The 19493-nt window shown below is 40.8% G+C and overlaps 1 protein-coding gene across 1 annotated transcript in view; it reads left to right on the top strand.

Annotated features, from left to right (window-relative positions):
* The window catches only part of Vps53 (vacuolar protein sorting 53 homolog (S. cerevisiae)), a 132281-nt gene that overhangs the window by 13054 nt on the left and 99734 nt on the right, over window positions 1-19493 (top strand). The window contains exons 3-4 of the mRNA XM_013016304.1: window positions 5209-5258; window positions 7523-7589. Coding sequence (XP_012871758.1) covers window positions 5209-5258; window positions 7523-7589 — 117 coding nt within the window. The remainder of the gene's footprint in view (window positions 1-5208; window positions 5259-7522; window positions 7590-19493) is intronic.

Here is a 19493-nt window from a genome sequence, read left to right on the forward strand (position 1 = left end):
CTGGGAAGGTGGCTCAGTGGTAGAGCGCTTGCCTTGCATGCATGAGGCCCTGGGTTTGATTCCTCAGCACCACATAAGCAAAAAGAAAAAAAAAAGCCAGAAGTGGTGCTGTGGCTCAAACGGTAGAGTGCTAGCCTTGAGCTGAAGAGCTGAGGGACAGTGCCCAGGCCCAGAGTTCAGGCCCCACGACCGGGCCCAAAAGGAAAATAATTTCCTTTTCCTTTCTCTTTTGTGCTAGTGGTGCAGTTTGAACTCAGCCTCTCACTCTCATTTGGTGTTTTTGCTAAGGGCTGACACTCTACCACTAGAGCCATACCTCTTCTTCCAGTTTTTTGATGGTTAATTGGAGATGAGTCTCTCAGTTTGTTTGCCCAGCCTGACTTTGAACCAAGATTCTCAGATCACAGACTCCTGAGTAGCTAAGATTGTGGGTGTGAGCCACCAGTGCTTGGGAAATATGGGAAATATTTCTGCCCACTGTCTAGAACAGTGCTGTCTAATGAACCCACCTTAAATGTTAGCACTTTTCCATTTGTCTTCCCCAGAAGAAAATCTGGAAAATAGAAAGAAGTCCCCACAGGGTCTGCCTAACTGCTGATCAAGCACTGGAATAATAGGATATTTCTTGTTCTTTTAATAATCTAATTTATGGAGTTTCTAAGAGTTTATATTTTTTTTGGAGGGGGAGGGTCCGGTCATGGGGCCTGAACTCGGCCTGGGCACTGTCCCTCAGCTCTTCAGCTCAAGGCTAGCGCTCTACCACTTGAGCCACAGCACCACTTCTGGCTTTTTTTTCCCTGCTTATGTGGTGCTGAGGAATTGAACCCAGGGCCTCATGCATGCAAGCACTCTACCACTGAGCCACTTTCCCAACCCTTCAAAAAGGGTTTGTTTTTTTTTCCCCCAGTCATGGGGCCTGAACTCTGGGTCTGGGTGCTGTCCCTCAGCTCTTCAACTCAAGGCTAGTGCTCTACCACTTGAGTTACAGTGCCACTTCCGGTTTTCTTGTGGTTTATTGGACTATCCTGCCAGGGCTGGCTTTGAACCGTGATCCTCCTGAGTCAAGCTAGGATTACAGGCGCCTGGCATAAATGCTTTCTATTTGTTAACATGGTATCAAAGCTGTCCTTTCTTTGTTAACTTCCTTGACCAGTGTCTTTACAAGTGACAGGAGGGTCAATAAATCATTTCCAATAGTATGGCTTGATTTATTTGATTTTTCTATTTAGGGGAATTTTGGTTGTCTCCAGGTCTTAAAAATTACCATGGTTTAAGACCATGTCTATGGATTTTTTTTTTTTTTTTTTCCGGTTGTGGGGCCTGAACTCTGGGCCTGAGCACTGTCCCTCAGCTCTTCAGCTCAAGGCTAGCGCTCTACCACTTGAGCCACAGCACCACTTCTGGTTTCTTTTTGCTTATGTGGTGCTGAGGAATCGAACCCAGGGCCTCAGGCATGCAAGGCAAGTGCTCTACCACTGAGCCAACTTCCCAGCCCTCTATGGATTTTTAAATTGAAGAAATGGTTATAGTAAGTACCACTATTGACTGATATACAATGATCTCCAAGTTACACTGTGACATGAAAAAGAATGGTGTTGTACTCCTAGGGAGATACCTTTAACACAAAGGCTACTGAGAAAGAAGAAGAAATTGGGTGTTATGGTTCATACCTGTAATTCTAGCTACATATAAGGCTGAGATCTGAGGATAGATGAAGCCAGCCAAGCAGAAAAGTTCAAAAGACTCTTATCTCCAATTAACAAGCAAAAAGCTAGAACTGGAGGTATGGCTCAAGTAGAATACCAGCCATAACTGAAAAGGCCAAACAGAAACACAAGGGCCTGCATTCAAGTCTTGAAAGGGGAAGGGGAGGAAGAATGGATTCCATCCAGCAGAGATAGGGGTCATGGACTGTTATGTCTATTTGCATATGAGGAAATAAGAACTCAGAGATTGCCCTCAAATTCTGCATTAGAAAGGGCAGAGGTGAGCCAAACTGATGACCCAACTGCTGTTTACATGTGTGGTGGGGATTTCAATTACATGCAGTCCAGATTTGACACCATCAGATTGGATTGAATCAAGTTGAATTAGATCTTTTCAATGAAAGTAACTTCTTTCCTTCTGAGATTTATCTCTATTTCAGACAATGGTTTGATATCTGAAAATTGTGAGGAGTTGTAGCTTGCTCCAGTGATGAGATATGAACAGCTCATTATGACATCTCAGATACCCATGACCTGTTTCTCTTACCAAAACTGCTTCTGGAAGGCTTCTGTACTCCTCACGTCAGCAGAGGGAGCTGGGAGCTATTTATTTCTTTATTTCTTTTGTATTATGTTTATGTGTATTTATTTTGGTGCCAGTCCTGGGTCTTGAACTCAGAGCCTGGCTTGGGCTCTGTCCTTGAGCTCTTGTTCACAAGGATAGCCCTTTACCATTTGAACCAGAGCTCTACTTCTGAATTTCTGCTGGTTTATTGGAAATAGAGTCTCATGGACTTTTGCTCACAAGCAGGCTTCAAACTGAGATCCTCAGATCTCAGCCTCCTGAGTAGCTAAGATTATAGGTGTGAGCCACTAGACGGGAGCCATTTAAAACCACAATTCCCATATCACCTCCAGTTCCTTTTGAGGTGGAATATCTGTTAGAGGAGAGGGAAAGAGGATTTACAAAAATATTTTGAAAACTTTTTTTGAGTTGAAATGCTTCTTCCTCTCCTCCAGAGTTGTATTCTCTATCCTCCAGTAGAGGGCACCATTTCTTTACATTTTCCCATTTCTAAGGTTAGAAATGATCTGTTTTTGTCATCTTAACAAGAAAACCTTTATTATAATTTCAATACAGTGCATAATCAGTGTATAATAATTAAAAGCAACCATAGAAAAAAGGAGAAAAACTTTTTATATAGTAAAACTACTGGTTTCATAGATGATGACCATTAGTATTACGTCATTAGGATGTAACCTTCCAGACTTTTTCCCCCTAGTAGATCTACATACCTTAAAAAATAAAGTTATTTGGTGGTAGAGATATAACATGCCATAATCTTTTTCTTTTCTTTGAGACAAGGTCTCATGTAACCCAGGCTGGATCTGTATTTTGATTTTTCCTTAGCTTCCTGAGTGTTGGGATAAGCAGGTACTACCACACTTGGCTTGAATTGGGAATTTTTTTTTTGTGTGGTTATAGGGTTTGAATTCAGGGCCCCAAGCTAGGCAAGAACTCTATTAAACCACAGTTTCAGCCCATTTTTGTGCTGGTCATTTTGGAGATAGTGTCTTCCTTCCTGCTCTGACACATGCCTGAACTGTAATCTGCCTGTTTTAAGTGTCTCATTGTAGCTCAGGATAACAGGCACACATCACCAAACTCGCTCTCCATTGTGAAAGACTTGAAAACTTTTCTGTCCAGGCTGGTCTTGAACTGTGATTCTCCAAATCTCAGTCTCCTAAGTAGCTAAGATTACAGACATTAGCTATCAGTACCATGTTTACTCATATAACTTAATTTTTTTTTCCAATACTGGGGTTTGAACCTAGAGCCATGCACTTCCTTGGCTTGCTTGCTCTAACATTCTACCATTTGAACTAGGCCTCCAGCCCAGATTTTGCTGGTTCTTTTGGAAAAGGAATATTGTAGACTTTCTGCCCAAGATGGCTTTGAATTGCAGCCGTCTGAAATCTAGCCTCCTGAATAGCTAGAATTATAGTTGTGAGCTACCAACTCCCAGTCAAAAAATAAAAATCTTTTTTTTTGGGGGGGGTCAGGCATGGGGCTTGAACTCTGGGGCTTGGGCGCTGTCCCTGTGCTCTTCAGCTCAAGGCAAGCGCTCTACCGCTTGAGCCACAGTGCCACTTCTGGTTTTCAAGTAGTTTATTGGAGATAAGAGTCTCACAGACTTTCGTGCCTGGGCTGGCTTTGAACTGTGATCCTCAGATCTCAGCCTCCTAAGTAGCTAGGATTACAGGCGTGAGCCACTGGCACCTGGCAAAAATAAAAATCTTAAGTGAATAAACTTGATAACTTTTCATGAAGTGAAAGCAGCCTTATGAGCACCATAAGTATCTTCAGCAGGCCTTTCTTGCCTTTTCACAATCATTTTTATTCCTAACCATAACCACTATTTTGCCTTCTAACATGAAAGAGTAGTTCTAACTATTTCTGAACTGTAAATGTAATCATATAGTATATACTCTTGATTCTGGCTCTTTAGTAAGATTTATTCGTGTGTGTGTCATAATAGTTCACACATTTTATCTACTAATTTTGTTATATGAATTTGTCATAATCCTGTATACAAGGAGTTGGCAAACTTTCTGTGAAAATCCAGATATTAAATACCTTAGGCTTGGTAGCCATGCAGTATCGCCTTGACTCCAGCTTTGCTTTTGAAGCTCAAAAATAGCCATCAACAGTGTGTAAGAGAATGGACATGGCTGTGTTCGTTATTTCAGTTAAACTTCACAAAAAATAGATCTGGTAGTAGTTACCAACTATTGCTTTTCCTTAAAAAAAAGCCAACATGGGATCATACTGTGAAATTAAACTTTTTAAATTTCATAAATAGAAGAATTCTACCTAGGTTGGTGTTGATAGCTCACACCTATGATCCTAGATACTCAGAAGCCTGAGATCTGAGGATCAATGTTTGAAGCTACCCTGGGCAGTTAAGTCTGTGAGACTTTTTTTTTTTTTTGGTCGGTCATGGGGCTTGAACTCTGGGCTTGGGCACTGTCCCTCAGCTCTTCAGCTCAAGACTAGCGCCCTACCACTTGAGCCATAGCTCCACTTCTGGTTTTCTAATGGTTTATTGGAGATAAGAGTCTCAGGGAGTTTCCTGCCCGGGCTGGCTTTGAACCATGATCCTCAGATCTCAGCCTCCTGAGTAGCTAGGATTACAGGTGTGAGCAGAGCCACCGGCACCTAGCTTCCGTGAGACTCTTATATTTAGCTAACCAGCAAACAGCTGGAAGTGGAGCTGTGGCTCAAGTGGTAGAGTACATTCTTTGGTAGAAAAAGCCAAGTGAGAGCATGGGGCCTTGAGTTCAAGCCCCAGTACTGGCACCAAAAAAAAAAAAAAAAGAAAAAAAGAAAAGAAAAGAAAGGAAGGAAGTGGGGAGGTGAGAGGAAAGAGAGAAGAAGAAGGAAGGAAAGAAAAAGAATTTTAGGTGATATAACAGCTTTGTATTCTTTTCTTTATCTTAGTCTCTGGCAAATATAGATGACGTCGTGAACAAAATTAGACTGAAAATAAGGTAAGTATTCTCATATGATTGTTAATTAAGGTAACATTGTTTGTTTAGTTAATCACTTGCTGAATTACAGTATTCCATGAGAACACTGAAATCTCAAATGAAAATGAACAATCACCAAGTATGAGGGTATAAGCCTATAATCCTCAGGATAAGAGGAGAATCTCAGGTTCAAGGACAGCCAGACCCTATCCCTAGACAGACAGATAAACAAGGTCTAGGAATATAGCTCCAGGGCTGGGAAGGTGGCTCAGTGGTAGAGCACTTGCCTTGCATGCATGAGGCCCTGGGTTCGATTCCTCAGCACCACATAAGCAAAAAAGAAAAAAGCTGGAAGTGGCGCTGTGGCTAAAGTGGTAGAGCACTAGCCTTGAGCTGAAGAGCTGAGGGACAGCGCCCAGGCCCATAGTTCAGGCCCCACGACCGGACCCCCCCCCCCAAAAAAAAAGGACTATAGCTCAATGCTAGAGCATTTGTCTACCATGCCTGAGGCATGGGTGCTAGTCTCAGCACCACAAAACAACAAAATAACATGCAATAACCTTGTTATGCTGGTTTCCAAATGAATCCTGTGGTAAGCCACTTGGTTCTTTGACTAGTCTTCAATTATTCATTAAAAAGGAAGAAAGCTTCTGTTCAAAACAGTTAACTATAAAAGGAGACAAAAACAATATTTTTAATGGCTTTATTTCCCTAGTGGCTTTACCTTTTTTGTATTCCCAAGGAGCAATTATGGAGCTGAATTTAGATTGTCCATCTGTTGGTTACCTACTAGCTAATCTATTGGTTGACCTGGATGATAGTCTGGGATTAAACATTGTGATAGCTAGGATTACAGGCATGAGCCACCAGTTCCCAGCCTGCTTTTAACTTTTAATGTGGGAAAACATCCATTTTGAATCCAGGAAATGAGTTTTTTCCCTATAATCTTTGGGTCTTTTAGTGTAGGCCTCTGCCCAGGAATGTTTTGTTCCATTGGTGCATTAAGTAGCAGAAAAGATTTTGAAGACTGCAGTTAAATGACAGCCCAGGGAAAAAAGTTCACAAGATTCCTTCCTAACCAAAAGGTGGGCCCAGAGGCATGTGTCTGTTATCTTAGGCACAATGAGAAACCTAATATAGAGAATAGTGCCCAGGCATATGCCAGGCAGGATATGAGACCTTCTATCTCAAAAGTAACCAGCAAAAAACAGGACTGGAAGTATGATTGAGCTGTATAGCACCTGCCTAGTAAGAATGAGGCCCTAAATTCAAACTCTAGAACCACCCTTTCTCCCTCCCAAAAAAAAAGAAAGAAAGAAAGAAGCTTCCTTATTGTTTTGTTGGACTTTAGCTATAACAGTTCTTATTTTATTTATTTATTTTTTGGTCCGGTTGTGGGGCCTGAACTCTGGGCCTGAGCACTGTCCCTCAGCTCTTCAGCTCAAGGCTAGTGCCCTACCACTTGAGCCACAGCACCACTTCCGGCTTTTTTATTTTTGCTTATGTGGTGCTGAGGAATTGAACCCAGGGCCTCAGGCATGCAAGGCAAGCGCTCTACCACTGAGCCAACTTCCCAGCCCCCTATAACAGTTCTTGTGAGACCTCAGTCCTCAGTTCCAGGGTAAGCTTAGAGAAGGGAAATTCCTTGATGTTTCAAAGATCACTTGTGATCTTTTCTACCTTTTCACTACCATATCATGAATGGATTCGTCAAGTGAATAATGAAACTGACTGACACACATTCTTCTGGTTGAGGTGCCATTCAATGGTCTATGTTAAGCCACAGGGAAAAGAGGATCTGGAAGCCAGAAATGGATCTCATACACATTGCATGTGTATGAGCACTTACTCCAGAGAGTAAGTGCTGATTTCATACATCATCCTGGCTCCTTCTAAGGTCATGGAGGAAGGATTTTGCTGGGGGTAATTTGAATTCTCTGGCTTATTCCTGTAAAACTTCTGCAACTTTGTCATTTCTGATTTACTCCATGAAGAACACTAAAGTTTTATTTGTCCTTCCAGACAACTCTGAATATTGAACAAAAACTGCCATTTTTTTTTTTTTAAAGACAAAGTTGATTCATCAGTCTGCACTAGGCTTGGCTTCTTAGACTGCTGTTGCTGCCCCCCTGGGTCCGAGGCCTCATTCTCAAATCACTCAGGTCTGGTGTTAGAGATAAAGAGTTAAAGTCTGCAGAAATTTTAGATAAATATTTTTTTTGGTCTACCTACGGTAGAGATTATTTGAATGATTTTTTTTTTTATCTTTTAACTTGTTTTGCTAGGAGACTGGATGACAATATTCGAACTGTTGTAAGAGGTCAGACAAATGTGGGACAGGATGGAAGGCAAGTAAGTAACGTATTCCTCCATACTAACTACATTCCCCTAATTCTTTTTTTTCCAGTCCTGGGGCTTGAACTTAGGGGCCGGGCACTGTCTCTGAGCTTCTTTTGTTTAAGGCTAGCACTCTACCACTTGAGCCACAGTACCACTACTAGCTTTTTCTATTTATGTGGGACTGAGGACTCAAACCCAGGGCTTCATGCATACCAGGCAAGTATTCTACTACTAAGCCACATTCTCAGCCCTCCCCTAATTTTTGAAGACACCAACGGCAAGGTGGCAGAGCATTTGCCAAACATTTTACTGATCTGTCCATGGATAGCATGACCTTCCACACCTGCATAGGAGCAGTAGGCTACCTAGGCCAGCCGTGAGTCCCATTCCATGTCCTCCAGACTAGGGTTATAAGGGCTGGGGCTTAACAGCTTCAGTAAACTAACTGAAGTGTCTTTGTCTTTCATCTTAGTGTCAGAAGTCTCTTGTGCCTTCCTTTATTTCATGTACTGTGGCTAAATCAAATCACTGCTTTTGTCTGTCAGCTAAGTTGTTGGGAGTTTTGCCATTACTTTTCTGCCTCAAAAGACAGTATAGCTAACAGCTACAGTTCTTTAGACCTAGCTTCTTTGGCCAACAGGTAACTGGATTCCTTTCAGAGTTTTAAGGTTCTTTCCAGTTCTAGGGCTGTTGTGAAGGAATAGAGGGACAAAGAAGCACATGAGGGGATAGTCCTCAGTGACTAAAAGGCCAGATGTTATCTATTAGCCATTTTCTTTTTTATTTGGATTCAGTTCTTCTTGTTAGGTGTCATATTTCAGAAATTGCTGTTATAACAGAAATGCTGAGCAAGCCTTTCCTCTCTGGTGTCTGGTTCCTCCTTCAATACAGATTCAGTAAGGAGCAGAGTGCACTGTTGTGAGTGCTTCAGTACTCTTATTTGTCTTCTGACATTTGCTAGTAGAGCTAACTTCTGAAATGTTCATTATGCTGCTTAGTGCAGGGAAGCAGACTATACCGTTTTTCCTTTGCTAATGGATGAAGGTGTTACAAGTGTCTTTTTCATTTTCAGATTTATCTATTTTTCCTACATTATATGACTTTGTTTCACTCTTAATAGTCCTATTGTTTTACTAACTAATAAGTAATCTATCTTCTTGGTTAGCACTTATGCGTTTATTTATACACAGATTAGTTTCTTAAAGTATTTCCTGAACTCTGCATGATCTTTAGTTTTTTGTTTTATTCTCATCTACGGAGTCTAGAAGCACTGTATTTCTGGCTGATGAACCCATGGAAACATGTCCCTTAGAGATAATAGTGTGCCTTCAGAGCTCCTCATTTTGCTGATTAACTTTTCCTAATACATGTCTGATCACATCATCAACCTCCTCAGAAACTTCACTGTCTCCTGGCATATCAGTGACATCATATGGGTTCTTTCACTTGCTGGCTTATCCCATCTATAAAACTCCTTTTGCTCCTTTTGTCTTGTATTCACACTGAAAACCAGGTATGCTACATGCATGCTTGTGCCTTTGCTCCCATGCTCTGTGCTTTCTACCTGGAATGTTTCTTCTCTCTGCAATAAAGTACTATTACTTTTTAGTGTGCATCAGCCTACACTTAGATTGGCTGACTAGAAACCTTAAAACATTTATGAGAGTCTCAGAGTTTTATTCTTTTGTTTTTGTATGTGCTGGCCCTGGGGCTTGAACTCAAGGCCCGGGTTCTGTCCCTGTGCTTTTGTGCTCAAGGCTAGCACTCTACCATATGAGTCACAGGTTTACTCTGGCATTTTTGGTATTTAACTAGAAAAAAGAGTCTCATGGACTTTTCCTGCTCAGGCTGGCTTTGAGCCATGATCCTCAATCTCAAGTTTCCTGAGCAGCTAGGATTATAGGTATGAGCCACCATCACCTAGCAAAAAGTCCCAGTTGTTAATAGTGAATGACTCATCAGATTTTTTTGGTTGGGTCATGCGACACATAGACAGATGGACAGACAGGCAGACAGACAGATATCAGGGACAGCACCCAGGTTCAAGTTCAAGATCCAGGACTGGCAAACAAACAAACAACCTTGGTTGCTTGCATTTTAACATTGGTCTCAGAGTAGCAGTATTGGAGAATCAGTCAGCCTAGAAATGGTCCGGCAGGCTGCAAGAATGTCCACCTTCACATGGTAATGGGTTACAGGTTGCTGCTGCAGGGCAGGTCATATTTCAGAGAGCAAGACCACATTTTCAAGAATGTTTAGATAGCATTTCAATCTGTGATGGAATTTTGTATTCGTCTCCTTAGAACCCAGACAGAAAGGAAGCCCAGAAGAAATAATTGCTTTTCCTGTCATCTTCTCCATCTGTCTTTTCCAACAGTTTATAATGCAAGCTGAAGTGGAGGCTTTTTTTTTTTCCAGGGAGCTTTGGGCCCTGTCCTTGTCAGTTCCTAGGGTTAAAAGCTTTACTCTGGCTGGTGGTTTACTAAGGGAGTCTCTTTTTGACTGGCACAGTCTTGGGAGAATTATGGATGTTCCAAAATATTGAGTTTTATAGGTCAAGAGGCCCATGTTCCCCTGTTCCCTGTAACACAGGAAAATTTTGTTTTCAGAACTTGCTTCCTCAGCTTCTGGGCAACCTCAGGAGGAGAGTGGTAATATGGACAAAAGGAAGTTTTCTCATAAACAGATGTGAATTTTAGTCTGTTTGAATAAGGAAACATGCTTACTTTGTATTGATGTTGTCTTAAAAGACTTTTTTTTTTGTCAGTCATGGGGCTTGAACTCTGGCCTGACCACTGTTCTTCAGCTCAAGACTAGCATTCTACCTCTTGAGCCACAGTGCCACTTCCGATTTTCTGGTAGTTTTTATTGGAGATAAGAGTTTTACTGCCTTTCCTGCCCAGGCTGGCTTTGAACTGTGATCCTCAGATCTTAGCCTCCTGAGTAGCTAGGATTACAGGTGTGAGCCATCAGCACCCAGTTTAAAAGACATTTTTAGCAGAAAACTTCTGTTAAAAATTAAGAGAGAGGAGGTAGTTTAGAAATTGAAGATACTATGTGGCCATCTCTTGAAATTCCTGAAACGCAAGCTGCCTGGTTAGTACTCTGCTAACCATTTTGTAGTCTTTGGATGTCCTATGTGTGCCAACTTTGAAATGATCTAATCCTGGAGATACTCTGTAAGAGACACTCTTACAGAGATTATATGGCACCAAGTCTTTTGTGTGTGTGGTGTGTGTGTGTGTGCGCGCGCGCGCGCTTGTGCACGTGCATGTATGTGCACATGTGTGTGAATGTGTACTGGTCCTGGGGCTTGAACCCGGGCCGGGGCCCTGTCCCTGAGCTTTTTAGCTCAACTACTGGCTTTTTAGTGGTTAATTGGAGATAAAGAGACTCATAGACTTTTTTGCCTGGGCTGGCTTTGAACTATGATCCTTAGATCATATAATCCTAGCTAGGATTATAGGCATGAGCTAGCTGCTAGCTCTCAGTGTCCTCTCTACTTTTTTTTTTTTTTTGTCGGTTGTAGGGCTTGAACCCTGGGCCTGGGCACTGTCCCTTAGCTCTTTAGCTCAAAGTGAGTGCTCTACCACTTGAGCCACGAGCCACTTCCTGCTTTCAGGTGGTTAATTGGAGATAAGAATCTCACAGACTTTCCTGCCTAGGCTGGCTTTGAACTGTGATCCTCAGATCTCAGCCTCCTGAGTAGCGAGGATTACAGGTATGAGCTACTGGTGCCTGGCTTCTCTTCACTTTTATCTATTGAAATCATCAGTCCAAAACTTTTAATTAATGACCATATGTTTGAAACTTTGTGAATAAAATGAGTCAATTCAACCAAACAAGTATATGATCTGGCACTATGAAATTCACACAGCTTCTCAAGAATTAAAATGGACAGCTGGAAAATAAGTAGAAAGAGCTGTGAACAGAAGAGCCAGTTAAAGGGGGAAGAAGCTGGCATGTAAAATATCAAGACTGGCTAGACCTTGATCAATTTCCAGTAAGTTTGCTGTGAATCACCAAGATTGCCTTTTTAGGCTTCCATCTACATTACTAATTTTTGTCTCCTCTAGTGCTGTATCCATACTGAAGCTTAGCCTTGTGCCCTGGGTTCCGTGCTGTAGCTGAAATGTTTCTGTAGTAGAATAGCATTGTTATAGTAGCTCAGCCACTAGGTTTCTGTTTCTTCAGTGGATCTTGGCTGCATTGTGATCATTTCTTTGATAAGAGTTTGTACAAGGTTTGGGAGGAGAAGAGAATTATTTCCCTCTCAGGTTCTGCTCACTAAACTTTAATTTGGAAGATGCATTGGATAATTGTGGAGTAGGCTTCCACCCAGTTCAGGAATTCTTTAGATAACTTCTCAGACAATTCATCATCCAGTAGAAACATGGATAGTTACAGCAGTGGTAAACTAGCTCACTACTTTATTAACCCCTAGGACATACTATTCCACGTTTGTACAGCTTTAATTGTAAGAGACTTCTTTTTTAGACTGACTGGAAATAGTGAAATAGACTTCTTTGAAACTGTTCTTGATCTTAATTCTGCCAGTTAAGCCACTGTGCTTAGGTCTAATTCCTCTTCCTTATCACAGCTTCTGAAATTCAAAGTATTGTGTTCCTTTGTAACGTTCTTTTTTTTTTTTTGTAACGTTCTTTTTTTAACCTGACATTTTAAGTTTCCTTAACTTTCTGATACAATTTTCTGTTAGCAGTTTGTTAGCATCTCCCCCTTAAAATGTGTTTCCCAGGAATTAACATACTCTATGACAGACAGAAGGACAATTCACTGGGGCTGGGAAGGTGGCTTAGTGATAGAGTGCTTGCCTTGCATGCATGAGGCCCTGGGTTTGATTCCTCAGCACCACATAAGCAAAAAGAAAAGAGCCAGAAGTGGTGCTGTGGTTCAAGTGGTAGAGTGCTAGCCTTGAGCTGAAGAGCTGAGGGACAGCACCCAGGTCCAGAGTTCAGGCCCCACAACTGGACCCCCCCCCCAAAAAAAAGCAGGACAATTCACCTACTTTTTAAGAACAAGGAGGGTTCTTTCAGAGGATCTGCCAACTCCTTTAAATGCGTGATAAATTATTATCATTGGCCAGTCATGGGGCTTGAACTCTGGGCTTGGGCACTGTCCCTGCGGTCTTCAGCTCAAGGCAAGCACTCTACTGCTTGAGCCACAGCACCACTTCCGGTTTTCTAGTGGTTTATTGGAGGTAAGAGTCTCACGGACTTTCCTGCTCGGGCTGTCTTTGAACCATGATTCTCAGAGCTCAGCCTCCTAAGTAGCTAGGATTACAGGTGTGAGCCACCAGCGCCCGGCTTGCTGTTAATATTTTTTGGTCAGTCTTGGGCACTGTCCCTGAGCTTTTTTGCTCAAGGCTAGCTAGCACTCTGCCACTTTTTTCCCCCCAGTCATAGGATTGAACCCAGAACTGGGGCACTGTCTCTGGCTTTTTCTGTTTATGTGGTACTGAGGAATCGAATCCAGGGTTTCGTGAATGCTAAGCAAGGACTCCACTGAGCCACATTCCCAGCCCAATGCTTTTCCACTTTGAGCCATGGCTTCATTTCCCATTTTCTGGTAATTGGAGATAAGAATTTCACACTTTCCTGCCCAGGCTGGCTTTGAACTACAATCCTCAGATCTCAGCCTCCTGAGTAGCTAGGATCTAGGTGTAAGCCTCCAGCACCCAGCTGAATTATAAAGTTTTGTATGTACATAAATGTTTCTGGAAAGAAAGCTCATTGATTTTTCTAGATTCTCTAAGGAGTCTGCAATTCTTCCGATGTTCAAAGCCACTTGTTTAGACACTGTTCTTCTATTCTCTAGCACTTGGTAGAATTTTTGGCAGCCGTATCACACTATTGCCTTCTATTGAGCTGGCAGTCATCTGCAACCCTCAGGTAAAGACAGAGTGGTAGATAGATTCGCCAGAGATAAGAAAGCAACCTAAATGGCTTTAGCAGGCTAGTAAGTGATCCATACCCACCTTCTGGGGGAGTGAATATCCTTCCTGAAGTCGACAGTCACACATCAATCTAACTCAACTGTTGTCATATCTGAATGCAGACGTGGTATTGCCAGATCTATCAGCTTTTCAAGAGAAGCCAGAAATCTTATGTACCTTTCTCAGTTTTCAAATGTTGGCTTAGTATTTTCATAAACACTGCAAAGGCCAAACAAAACATATCATGGGCCAGCAGTTTGCAATACCGCCCTAAGTCTTTTTTATGTGAACTCCATTTAAACTTTCTTCTCCTTTATTTGTGTGAGAGATTCTTTGAAATTAAGTGTCAGGCTTCATGTGTCTCAGCCTTGGTTTTATCTTGTTAAATTTGCTTGGTGGTTCCAACCTATTGGCCTGTTGGAATCTCAAGGACCTCCCAATTTTATCTCTAGCAGATATCCCAGACGTACCCTGGATGTCTCCATTCAAGTTATAGATGGAAAGAATGGTAGATCAGTTTGGGTTCAGAGCTCTGTGGCATGCCATTAGTGCTTTCCTATTCTTCTCTTCCTCATCATCAATGAAATGCCTGTGTAAAAAACAATTTCTTTTGTCCAGGGCAGTATTTTTGTATCTTTCTGTTTCAGTTTTCCCCAGGAAAGGAACTAAATTAGTAAAGCATATGACTTCTAGAGAGATAGAATTCACTGCTTTTCATCATGTAAATTAGCACATCATCTCATTCAAGCATTCAAGAACACAAATAGCATTCTCCCGGACTGAAGTAGGTAGGTGGTAGGACCTCACACTGTTGTCATGATCTCTATTATATGAGAGCATGAATTTATTATCAGCTCACTAGCAAGAAGCTTTGTGTTCTTACACTCTATCACTTTAAATGTATTCTTTTTGTCATCTTCTCTTGGGAAGGAAATGAAACACATTAGTTGATAGAAATGAAAGAAAATAATGGCATTAGGCACTGGGGCTCATTGTTTAAATGTTGTTTTATTGTTTTTGTTTTCAAGGCCTTGTGCTTTTGCTTAGCTTCTTAAGTCAAGGATGAAGCTCTACTACTTAAACCACAGCTATACAATCTGGCTGGTTAATTGGAGATAAGAGTCTCACAAACTTTTCTGCCTGTGCTTGCTAAGATCCTCAGATCCCAGCCTCCTGAGTTTCTTCTAGGGTTACAGATGTGAGCCACAGGCACCTAGCAACATTAGTTTAAAAAAAACACAAGGGTGCCAGTAGGGGTAAGCTGTCAGTGCCTGGTTTATCACTATGTCTATTTCTGATTTATTATTCCCACAGAAAATTTGTGAACATTAAGAAATAGCTCTTCTAGTTTCATGTAACCTTTAATTTCCTCCCTATCCCTATGAATTTGCCTATTCTGTGTACTGCATATAAGTGGAATGTAACAATTTTAGGCCTTTTGGTTCTACTGAATTTCATTTACAATGACTTTAAGGTTTATCTATATTGTAGCACGTATCAGAACTTTATTCCTTTTTATGGCTGAATAATATTCCATTGTATGGCTCTTCCTCCTTTTGTTTTTCTGTTTACCAGTTTGTGGATACATGGATTGTTTCCTGCTTTCAGGTAGTATAAAACCTTGCTATGAACATTAACATACAAATAGCCATTCGATCCCTCTTTCAAGGAGTAGAATTACTAGATCATATGGTAATTTTAAAGGATTTTTAAATTTAAACTATTGGAAACATTGTTTCTGTACTGTTGTGAACTTTATACTTACATTTTTAGGTAAACAAAATATGTTAACATAAGAATGCTTCTTCCTTTCTCTTCATTCATTCCATACAAACTATGTTTAAGAGAGACTGTAAATTCTTAAGCTTTGAATTCAGTGCCTAATAATAGAGATGACTTTCCCTACACCAAATAAAACCACCCGTAGTTTTTCTTTTATTTAGTTAACAAGTCCTGAAGTTGGGCTATTTCCTTCCTGAACTTAGAAACATAAGTCCTACTTGTCTGCAACATGATTATTTAAAACAGGTTTAGGCAAATGTGTGCCAAGAAGGAACACTGAGGTTTGTTATTTTTCTGAGCCATCTCCATCTCCATTGGCACTCTTCAGGAGCCAGGAAAGGAAGGTCAAGTGTACTTCTCCATCTCCCTGTGTCCATGTTAAAGGTATGCATTAGTTTAAACTGGACTCTGTGCATCTAAAGAGGAAAATGGCATCCTTCACTACTGTAACTGCTCTGGTTCTTTCCCAGGTCATTCTTGCTTTCGATTGCTGGTAGTCAGAGCTTTGTTAAGGAAAATTCCATCCTCCGTTTCAGGTTGTGCATTTGAAAAATTGCAATATATCTGCTGACAGGGCAAAGCTTTTCAAGGCCTTGACACAGATATTCAGATATGTTATTAACAATGGGTAAGAATTTGAAACTCTCCCTTTGCATAAGAAATTGGCCTTTTTTTTTTTTTCCTTTTCCCTCTATGATTCATGGAAATAGAGTGTTTAGAGGATGAATTCAGGGCTGTGGTTGTCCTGTCAGCATTTCCATTAATAGCTCCCTATGTTCAGGAGTCTGTAATGAAGCTATAGAATTTTCTTTGCATCCATTCAGGCTCTCAGGTTTCCTCTGGAAAGAGATTAATTTTGTAAAACCACAGACAATGCTTTTTAAGTCATTTTGGTTTGGTGTTCTACACTCATTTTTATTAAAGCTTTATAAGAAAGTTTTCATCCTCTAATACTGGATCACATGCCAGGAAGGATTCTGTTTTCTGTTGTAGATAGACTCTGAATAGATTCATTCGTTTTTTTAGATATTGTTGTGACACTTATAATAGGGGAGTTCGGCAAAATTTATTAGGGCTACTTTCAGAACAGCTCCCCGTTAAAAGGGAGAGATTACTTCTGTACTTGTACCTATTGACAATTTGATGTTCCAAATCCTGTCTTTTATAAAGCAAGAGAATATGCAAATTAAAGTGTCTTTACTAACCCTTCTTTTTCACGTTTTTTGTTTGTTTCTGGAATGAGAGCTTATGTAGTCCTTTAACATTGATAGCATAAGTACTGCTTCTGTTAAGGCAGAAGTAGACACTTTCTCTATTTTTCATTGACTACTTGACCTTAGGAGATTTCTGTGACTAAATCAGCCTTGTGTGCACAGATACTGGGCTAATTATCCATCCTGCACCTTTCCAGATCTCTAGAATCAGGAATGTACTGTTATAAGACTAATATGTCTTGTGGTTGAATTACGATAAGCAAAGATACATTTTGAGTTGTTTGACAGAACATATATTTTAAATCTTTTGAATCTGTATTCCTAATGTTTTATTATGATATAAATGCTTGTCTTACATTGTCCCAAATGTTGATATATATGTTATTAGATCCTCACAAAGATGTGAATTAGGCCATGTAAAAGTTGTCCTTCCTACACTGCAGATGAAGAAACAGGCTTAGACAGTGTGTCTAACCATGGATCCATTTTTTCTTCTTTTCCCCTCCCTTCTTTTCCCTTCCTATCCTCTCTTCTCTCTTCTCCCCTCCCCTTCCTCTCCCCTACCCATCTCCCCTCCCTTTCCTTTAAGGTCTTGTGCTTGCCAGGCAGTTATTCTATTATGGCCTGAATTGTGATCCTCCTATTTATGCTTTTGTGTCTGAGAGGACAGGCATGCACTACTTTTTTTTTTTTTTTTTGCCGGTCATGGGGCTTGAACTCTGGGCCTGGGCGCTGTCCCTCAGCTCTTCAGCTCAAGGTGAGCGCTCTACTACTTGAGCTACAATGCCACTGCCTGTTTTCTAGTGGTTTATTGGAGATAGGAATCTCACGGTCTTTCCTTCCTGGGCTGGCTTTGAACATCGATCCTCAGATCTCAGCTTCCTGAGTAGCTAGGATTACAGGTGTGAGCCACTAGCGCCCAGCAGGCATGCACTACTGTATGTAGCTTTTTATTGGTTGAAATGGGGTCTTGTGAGGGTTTTTGTTGTTGTTGTTGTTTTCTTTTGTTTTTGCCTAGGCTGTCCTTGAACTATAATCCTCCCAATTTCTATATCCCAAGAAATTAAGATATAGACATGAGCTATCATGCCTGGCTAGATCCAGGTTTTCTTATTCTTAGTATTCTGTATTTTTGTCTGTACAAAATTCACTGTTGTTTATTTGTTAGTTTTTGGGAGCTGGGAATGGAAGAAACCCAAGGCCTCAAGCTTGCTAGGCAAGCTCCATATCACTGACCTACATCCTTGGCCCCAAATTCTCTTTATAAGCAGTGATGACAGATGCTTAAAAAGAGATTTGGGAATCACTTTTTTCTGATTCCTCAAGGGATCCAGGAGTGATCATGGCTCCATTCATCAGCTGGTTTCTCCCAGAAACTTCACTGAGCAAAGGACCTGAGGACAAAAGAAGAAGTATATGTGTGGACTGAAAACATAGGAGTCATTGAGTTCTGATGAGAATGAATTAAACTGAAAGAGAACAGATCATTAAATGAAGTCCCAAGAGAGTCCATTTCAAAAGAACATTTGGAACAGAAGGTGTCTCTAAAACTCAGCTGCAAGAGACATCCAGGTGACACTAAAAGGATTGTTTCTCCTGAATGAAGACCCATAATACAGATGAGAGTTACTAAATGATACCAATTAGAAGTACTAGTAGAAATGGGAAATTAGAATGAAGTCAGTAACCTCTAACTTGGCAGTTAGAAGTCATAGCTTTTTGAGGGAAGTTGACCTCTTTTAAACTTGGACAAGTTATTTCCTTAAATGTGCCTCATTTCCTAAAAGCATTGAATTTCTGTACCTTTTATTCAGCAAGAGCAACTGAGGCTTTTGCTTAAAGATTTCCTTCTTCTACCATTTAGACTAGCTGCTTTAAATACCCTCATCCTCAGGGTTACATTTCACCAGGGAAGCTGTGAAAATGCTTTCATGTCTCCTCTGCTCCCAGTTATTCCATGGCTAACAGATTTTGAGCTATGGGTGATAATAGATATAGGCAGAACTTTATAATGTAAATGTTTAGTCTTGTTTGGGCACTGCTAAATGTGTGTCACAGCCTCATCTTGTGATGTTAACTTCTGGCTTGTCTCCTAAAAACAATATAAAAAAATGAGCTCTTTGGTTCACATTTTCAATGACTATGGTGTACAGAAATCATAAATAAAAGTAACTTAGGTGGAACCTTTGGAAAAAATAAGGTGAGAATTACTCCCTTTGCTCCTTACATTTTTTTTGGTTCACAAACTTGGAAAGAAAGCCATTCTTTAAATAAAACCTTTTTTATACTCTAGGCTTCTGAATAGAGGAACCATTGTTAACAATAATCATCCAATGGGCATCAACCTGGCATCTGACCAGGGCTGCCAGTCCTAGAAGGAGCCTGGGGTGTTGTTGGATGCAAGGAAGAATGATGCTGTATACACACAACCATCTGTGGCTGCAAAAGGCCTTAGCCTTGGCTACTGTTAAACATCATCATGGGGAATGGGCAGCATTGTATTTTTGCTGAGCCTTCTTAAAGTACCTCTTCCCTGGCTGGGGATACCCTGTTTCCACAGCAACAGCTCTCAGTGGTGCCAGGATAGCCATCAATATCAGAGGGACTTTCCATTAATAGAAGCTACTTAAGCTTAGGTGTCTACCTTCAACAGATATTGTCTAGGCTGTTTAGCACTCATCAGATGTAGCCCTCAGCAATTTTTACTTTCTTGAGAAGTTGCTTACTTAGGAAATGATGCTGAATGGTTCTTTATTTCTGCCTTGGCCTCCAAAATTCTGGGATTATAGGTATATACCACTGTGTTTTAACAAGCACTCCATTTTATTGAAGGAATGAACAAAAATTTAAACTTTTTCTGAAGCATGTTTTATTTTCAACATGATTCAAAATGACATCTTCTTGATCTACAAATTATTCTTCTGAAATACTGTCAGGTATTGAATATTGCCAGTTTATTTACAAAGT

Source organism: Dipodomys ordii, unplaced genomic scaffold (assembly GCF_000151885.1).
Source record: "Dipodomys ordii isolate 6190 unplaced genomic scaffold, Dord_2.0 Scaffold31, whole genome shotgun sequence".
NCBI classification, from domain to species: Eukaryota; Metazoa; Chordata; class Mammalia; order Rodentia; family Heteromyidae; genus Dipodomys; species Dipodomys ordii.